Source organism: Tupaia chinensis, unplaced genomic scaffold, assembly GCF_000334495.1.
Source record: "Tupaia chinensis unplaced genomic scaffold, TupChi_1.0 Scaffold000628_1, whole genome shotgun sequence".
Classification (NCBI taxonomy): Eukaryota; Metazoa; Chordata; class Mammalia; order Scandentia; family Tupaiidae; genus Tupaia; species Tupaia belangeri.
In genome coordinates this window covers 2,506,468-2,514,630 of record NW_006160148.1, presented here as the reverse complement: position 1 = coordinate 2,514,630, position 8,163 = coordinate 2,506,468, and the positions used below count along the sequence as shown (strand labels likewise).

The 8,163-nt window shown below is 49.7% G+C and overlaps 1 protein-coding gene across 1 annotated transcript in view; it reads right to left on the bottom strand.

Moving 5' to 3' along the window:
* The window catches only part of CATSPER4 (cation channel sperm associated 4), a 21,597-nt gene that overhangs the window by 6,492 nt on the left and 6,942 nt on the right, over positions 1-8,163 (bottom strand). Inside the window, exons 5-7 of the mRNA XM_006159435.1 lie at positions 3,103-3,200; positions 2,861-2,981; positions 2,573-2,706 (exon numbers count right to left, since the gene is read on the bottom strand). Of these exons, the coding sequence (XP_006159497.1) occupies positions 2,573-2,706; positions 2,861-2,981; positions 3,103-3,200 (353 nt within the window). The remainder of the gene's footprint in view (positions 1-2,572; positions 2,707-2,860; positions 2,982-3,102; positions 3,201-8,163) is intronic.

Here is an 8,163-nt window from a genome sequence, read left to right as displayed (position 1 = left end):
TGGCCATGCCGTGATCCCCTTCCTCGGCTCCTCCGACCCGTCAATTTGTGGGCACAGCACGCACGTCCGATTGTTTCGGGCTGACCGAGCTGGGGATTTGAACCACGGTCACCATGTGGGACCCTTCTTCTCCTGATGAACACATTATCACCATGCCGACAGAGCTAGCCCTGTTAGCGCAACTCTCTACTCACGTTTTTATTATAAAAAATTATTCAAGCTTATTATAAAACGAGAAGAAAAATACGACCAGCAAAATAGCCCATCTGCTCTGAGCTGCCCACTATAAATACGTTGTTGTAAATCTTCCATTTAAAAAGTTCATGAGGGGACCAACAGTTAGCATAATGGCTGTGTCGCTGGACTCCCATGTAGTCGACTGCAGTTTGAGTCCCAGATCCGGTGGCTTAAACTCACGCCAGGCGCGTGTGCGTGCCCAAGATCCCAAGAGGGGAATGGAGGAGAACAGATTGAGGCGTGGCCATCCCCCCGAGGGTGATCTCTCGCTTTCTGTCTCTCTGTCTCTCCCTGGCGAGCGCATGCGCCCTATAGCACAAACCTTTCCCAAAAAAAAGAAAAAAACAAAAAGAAATAAAAAGTTCATGGAAGAGACCAGCAGATAGCATAATGGTTATGTTGCTAGACTCCCATGTAGTCGACTGCAGTTCACGTCCTGGACCAGGCAGCTTCAAATTGATGCCAGGCACATGTGCATGTATTCCCAAAATCCCAAGAGGAGAATGGAGAAGGGATTGCGATGTGGCCTTACCACCCCCTGGAGGGTGATTTCTTACGTTCTGTTCTGTCTTTCTGTCTTTCTGGAGAGCGCATGCGCCCTATAGCAAAAACCTCTCCAGAAAAAAAAAAAGAAAGAAAGAAAAAGGGAAAGTGAGAGAGCAAGCCACCAGGTCCAGGACTCGAACTTCGGTGGGCCACGCGGGCACCTTAACCACGCCACCTGCTGGCTGTCCACAAACTTCTTTTAAAAAAGCATTATTTTATATAACTGTACTTATTTATTTATTTAAATGTGACCACAGAGGGACAGAGAGAAAAAGAGAGAGAGGGAAAGTGAGAGAGCAAGCCACTAGGTCTGGGACTCGAACCACAGTTGGCCATGTGGGAGTCCAGTGCCCCTAAACACCATGCCACCTGCTGACCCCTGTCCACAAACTTTTTGAAGTTCTTTTGTATATAAGAATTATATACATTCAGGGCCAGAAGGTGACATAGAAGTTTGGTGCTGGATCCCACATGGCCAACTTCATAGTTTGAGTCTTGAACCTGGTGGCTTGAAAATCATACCAGGCACGTGTGTGTGCATGCCCCAAATCCTGAGACTGGAGGAGAAGGGATTGCACCATAGCCATCCCTCAATCCCCCAGGGGATGATTTCTAACCCCCCTCCCCCTGTGAACATATGTGCCCTAGAGCAAAACCTAAAATAAAAAAATAAAAATAAAATCTAAGCGGAAGCATGCCAGCGAGGCTCTGTGATGAGAGACATGTGTGGATTTTCCTCCTGACCTTCATAGCAATCATGCTTATATTGTATGGTAACCCTCCATTCCCAGATGAGAAGACCGAGGTGCAGAAGAGGCGGGGTAACTCGCCCAGGGTCATGTGACTGGGGCGGGGGCGCGAGGACTCACGCCCAGCCCAGCTCTTTTGCACAGTCTGCTTTTCCCACAGACGTCATGATGGACGGTGACTGCAGAAGCCCTGGCCCTGCTGGGCTTCCACGCCACAGGAAGGAGATAAAAGGGTGTGAGTCAGGGACACACTCCCTGGAGAAGGCTGGGAGGAAGCAGGGTTTAGAACTGCATGGGACAAAGGTAAAGAACAACACGAAAGGGACCTGGGGTGGTAAGTCAAAGAACGAATGAAAGGAGGCCGGAAGTTCCCAGGAAGTAGGAGTCTGGGAGCCGGAGAGCGAGAGCAGGCCGAAGGCTGCCCTGTGACCTTAGGCACAACTCCAGACCCGGTCCACTTCTCATGACGGGAGTCTCCACAACGGGTAGGCCTGGGACTTTGAATATGTGAAGTTCTTCCTTTTTCCTTCCTTCTTTCTTCTATTTAAGCAAATTTTGCCAGAGGGCAGGCCAGCAGGTAGCGTGGTGGTGAAGGTGCTGGATTCCCTGAAAGGGGATTGCAGCATGGCCTCTCCCTAGAGGGTGATTTCTCATTTTCCCTCTCTCTGTGTGTGTGTGTGTGTGTGTCTGGCAAACACATGCCCCCTATGGCATAAACCTTCCAAAAAAATTGCCAGAAGGCTCATGCACCCACCAGAGAGACAGAGGGGGAGAAGGAGAAAGCACCCCTGGGGATGGTCATGCCGCAATCCCTTCTCTTCCATTTTTATCCAACCTGTCAGGATTTGGGACACATATGCCCTGGCGGGGTTTTCAGGCCCCCAGTGTATGGAGTTTCAAGTGCGACAAAGCTTTGAGTAGCACCGCCTGGAGTGCCCTCCCCCTCCCTGGGGATTTCCTCCTCTCAGTTTGAAGCCCTGGGAACCCTCCCATCTACACCCCAACCCCGAGCCCCCAGCCCCTCTGGCGACGGCACTCACTGGAAGTCGCTGTAGATGTCCACCCAGCCGTCCTGGGTGATGCAGATGAAGAGGGTGTACAGGGCAACCTGCATGTTCCGGAAGTGCTTGGGCACGAAGGAGCCGAACAGTGTGACCCCAAACACCGAGAACACCTGCCAGAGACAGAGCCCCGCCCTGGCTGACCCGGGCCTGGCAGAGCCACAGCTATTCAGGCCCTAGGACTCTCCTCTCCCCCAGACACGCTTTTGTCCCCACGACCCAGGGCCCGTTCAGGGACAGGGGCCGGTGGGCGTGGGGGGCACTGACCAGCATGAAGAAGAGGATGAGGGCCATGATGTTGGCCAAGTCAGGCACCGACTGCAGGATGACGCGGATGATCCGGGCCAAGGGCTCCACCGCCACGCACACGTGCACCAGACGAAGCGCCCTGTGGCACAGCCTCTCAGGGGCGCCCTCGGCCCTCCCACCCCGCCCCTCACTGCCCCTACAAGCTGCTCAGAGGTAGCTTGCCATGCCCTCCCGGCTTCCCTCCCAAGCTCCCAGCTCACCTGAGCGTGTATGTGATAGACACAGTGTTGAGCTCATTAACGAAGAGCCCCAGCAGCAAGGTGAAGATGATAAAGAAGTTGAGGATGTTCCAGCCGTCCTGGGGGGGCCAGCCCCAGGGGTCTGTCAAGCCCAGCCCACAGGGACATCTGAGTCTGGCCTCCCCACACCCCAAGGACAAGGAAGTCTGTGCTCTCAGAGCAGGGCCACAAACACAGGCGTGCACTGGCCCATACACGGGGCTGAGTGCAGTCTCAGCCGGGTCCCATACAAGAGAGGGGGAACGGGCAAATTTTGCAAGCCCTTTGTTCAAATAAGGCATGTATAAGGAATGGCGAGCAGGGCGAGGGGATGGAGAAGGCCCCGTGTTTGAAAAATTTGACCGGAGCCGGTGGCCGGGTGGTTAAGGTGCTGGACTCCCACATGGCTGACCACAGTTCGAATCCTGGACCTGCTGACTTGCTTTCTCACTTTCTCTCTCTCTCTTTCTCTCTCTCTCTGTGGTCAAATTTAAAAAAAATAATATTAATAAATACAATTAAATAAATAATTATGACCATAAAAACAAAAGAAAAAGAAAAATTTGACCAAGAATCCTCACTTAACCTGACCCACAGACACTCTGGCCCAGATAGAAAATGTCCTGTATGTAAGGTTGAAGAAAGAGAAAGAGAGAAAGAAGACAGGAAAAGAAAGAAAAAGGAAAGTGAGAAAGATCTCCGCATACTGATACAGAAGGATCGCCAGGACCCGGTTAGTGACGGGGCAAAGGCAGAACAGTGCCGATAGTACATCACTGCACTTTCAGGAGAGGCAGGGCCAAAACTAGGCGAGCTGGGAGGGAAAACGAGGTTATAGGATAGGAAGAGATTGGAGCAGCAGGTGGCATGGAGCTGTACCCTGCACGGTTGATTCTGCAGTCCGAGTCCCGGATCCAGTAGCTTGAAAATCATATGGGCGCTTGTGTGTGTGTGCGCGTGCGCGTGTGCTCAAAATCCCGAGAGAAAGGATGGAGGCATGGCCACCCCCTCAAGAGGTAATTTCTCACTTTCTCTGTGTGTCTCTTTCTTTCTTTCTTCCTTCCTTCCTTCCTTCCTTCCTTCCTTCCTTCTTTCTTTCTTTCTTTCATTTTTTGAGAGGTTTTCGCTATAGGGCACGTGCGCTCGCCAGCCAGACAGAGAGAGACAGAAAGCGAGAAATCACCCCCCGGGGGATGGTCACGCCGCAATCCCTTCTCCTCCATTCTCCTCTCGGGATCTTGGGCACGCACGCACACGCGCCTGGCTTTTTTTTTTCCGGGACCGCAACCACGGTCGACTGCATGGGAGTCCAGCGACATAGCCATTACACTAACTGCTGGTCCTTCTGTGTGTCTCTTTCTGGGGAGTGCATATGCTCTATAGCAAAAACATTAAAAAAAATAAAAAAGGATTACTTAGAGTGTGTGAGGGTGGGTGAAGGGGGGTGAGGGGACAGAAATAAAAGCAAGAATTCAATGTGTACCTTTCGCTATAGTTTTAACCAATATGTATCTGCATTAAATATTCAAAAAGAGGACCAGTAGGTGGCGTGGTTGAGGCGCTGGAATTTCCACGTGGCTGACTGCAGTTCAAGTCCTGGACTTCGTGGCTTGCTTTCTCACTCTTTCTATTTTTCTCTCTGTCTTTCTTTCAAAACTCATGTTTTTCCAAATAAATAATAATAAAAAATTAAAAATAAAATAAATATTTAAAAAAATATTCGAGGGACCAGCAGATGATGTAATGGCTGTCGCTGGACTCCCTTGTAGTCGACTGTGGTTCGAGTCCCGGACCCGGTGGCTTAAACTCACGCTGGGCGCGTGTGCATGCATGTCCAAGATCCCAAGAGGAGAATGGAGGAGAAGGGATTGCGGTATGGCCATCCTTCTGGGGGGTGATTTCTCACTTTCCGTCTCTCTGTCTCTGTCTTTCCGGAGAGCACACGTGCTCTATAGCAAAAAACACTCAAGGAAAAAATAAAAGGGACCAGCAGTTGGCGTAATGGCTATGTCGCTGGACTCCCCTTTAGTCGACTGTGGTTCGAGTCCCGGACCCGGTGGCTTAAACTCACGCTGGGCGCGTGTGCATGCATGTCCAAGATCCCAAGAGGAGAATGGAGGAGAAGGGATTGCGGTGTGGCCATCCCCCCTGGGGGGTGATTTCTTGCTTTCTCTCTCTTTCTCTCTCTCTATCTGTCTGTCTTTCTGGCAAGCGCATGTGCCCTATAGCAAAACCCTCTCAAAAAAAAAATTTTTTTTTTTAAAAGAAAACCTTTTCTTTCTTTTAAGAGAAAAATTTTTGCTCCTGGGAAAGTGTGCTCACCAAAGAGACAGACAGAGAGACAGAAAGCAAGAAGTCACCCCTTACAGGGATGGCCACGCCACAATCCCTTCTCCCCCATTCTCCTCTTGGAATTTTAGGCACACACACATGTGCTCAGTGTGTTTTAAGCCCCTGGGTCTGGGACTCACACTATGGTCAACTACGTGGGAGTCAGCGATGTAACAATTTCGCCATCTGCTGGTACCAAGAAAACCTTTTTAATGGAAAAAACAGTTGTTAAATGTGTAGAGCAGCCTAATAAACACGAGTCCTCCTGGCCAAGCTCACAGAGTCTGCACACACACACACACGGGGAAAACAAGTTTGCCGTCTACAGATCCCCCTCTGCGTCTGTTAGTATTAAGCTCCTGTAGTACACCGTACTCCAACTGGCTCCTGAGGATATAAGAGTTTTGCCCCGTGAGGCTCATAGACCGCTTAGAGTGGTAGATGGCCAATACGTTTTAACTCTAGGTTGGAGAGACAGCTATGTTGTATCACCGCGTTACAGAGCAGCTTCAAGCTAGCTTGGGAGAGACAGGAAAACTTCCTGGGAGAAAAGAGAGCTGACCCAATCTGGAAGGAGTAACGCCAATCAACAGGGAAAACCAGAAGAATAGTCTGTGATGTGCTGGGGCCACTAGGTGGCATGGAGTTAAGGCTCTGGACTCCGACATGGGCAACCACAGTTCAAGTCCCAGACCCAGCAGCTTGAAAAGCATGCCTGGCACGTGTGTGTGCGTGCCCAAGATCCTGAGAGGAGAATGGAGGAGAAGGGACTGTGGCATGGCCATCTCCTGGTGGTGATTTCTCACTTTCCCTCTTTCTTTCTTTACCTCTGATGGGTGCACATGCCCTATGGGGGAAGGAATTGTGATGTGACAATTCCATGAAATTCAAGTTTCAGTAACCAGAAATAAAGATAGATTGGAGGGGTCCAGCAGATGGCATGGTGGTTACATTGCTAGACTCCCACATGGCTGGCCATGGTTCAAATCTCAGACCTGGCGGCTTAAAAATCATGCCTGGTGCATGCGTGTGCATGCCCAAGATCCCAGGAGGAGAATAGAGAAGGGATTGCAGCATGCCCATCCCCCTTGGGGGGTGATCTTTTACTTTCTCACTTGCTGTCTCTGTCTCTCTCCAGGGAGCACACACATCCTCAGGCAAAAAACTCTTAAAAAATGTACTGGGGACCAGCATATGGTGTAATGGTTACATCACTGGACTCCACAGAGTCAACTGTGCATAAAATCCCGGACCTGGTGACTTAAAAACACGCAGATGGGACCAGCAGTTGGCATAATGGCTGTCTCTGGACTCCATGTAGCCAACCGCAGTTCGAGTCCCAGACTCTGGTGGCTTAAACTCACGCCGGGCGCGTGTGCGTGCATGCCCAAGAACCCGAGAGGAGAATGGAGGAGAAGGGATTGTGGCGTGGCCATCTCCCCTGGGGGGTGATTTCTCGCTTTCTATCTCTCTGTCTCTCTCTATCTTTCTGGTGGGTGATTTCTTCTATCTCTCTGTCTCTCTCTATCTTTCTGGTGAGTGCACGTGCCCTATAGCAAAAACCTCTAAAAAGAAAAAAGAAAAGAAAAGAAAAAGAGAACACACACACAAAAAAACCAACGTGCTGGGCATAGCCCCGCCCATTCACTTACTTCTGCCTTTGGCTGCTCTTGTGCTGCCGCAGCAAAAGTAAGTCATTGGGACAGAGACTCCAGCCGCACAGCTTGTGCCCAGCTGCAGTGGTGCAGGCAGCAGGGGGCTGCTGTGTGATACTGGAGCCATGGGCGAGGCCCCAGGTGCAGATCCCAGGTGGACCTGAACACTTAGGATGTACCTGTAATCCTGACTGGCTGGAAACTTGGGGATAGAGGCACGGTGAGACCCTGTCACGGGTCTCTGTCTCTCATGAAGAAATGAACTTTAAAAAGATTTATTTTGGGGAGAAGCCGGGCTTTCAGCAGAAGGTTCCACACGGCGCCAGCGAACTAGTCTTTTCAGGGAATGAAGATTTTGTACTGATAATACAGCCTCCAACAAATGAGCTAACGTGATCACAACAGAACGGCAAAGAGATTCTAGATCACCTCTGCTTGCTCCTGAACATTTAAAGAGAAAGTAGAAAGAAGTTGACGAGTTCCAGGAGATGAGGAAATTCTTCCAAGATCTAAAAGAGGAATTACACACTTTACAAAAGACTCAAATGGAACTGCTAGAGATGAAGTCTATAATACAGGAAGTCAAAATCTCCCTTGAAAGTATTAAAAGCAGACTAGATCATTCAGAAAATATAATCTCAGAAGAAGTAGAAGAAAAAATGGCTGGCCTAGAAAAATCCACCACGAAGACTGAGAAAATGACCCAAAAATTTGAGAATGATATGCGAGAAGTACTGGATACCATCAAACGTCCAAATATCCGGATAATTGGCATTCCGGAAGGTGAAGAGTTCCAGAAGGGCATTGATAATCTATTCCATGAAATCCTGCAAGAAAACTTTCCAAACCTAGAGAGGCATTCGAAGATCCAGTCCCAGGAAATACAAAGGACCCCAAATAGAATCAACCCAAGAAGATCTTCTCCAAGACACATTATAGCCAGGTTGACCAAAACCGCAGACAAAGACAAGATACTAAGATTGGCAAGAGAAAAACATCAAGTTACCTACAAAGGACATCCCATCAAGCTAACAGCAGATCTCTCATCGGAAACAAT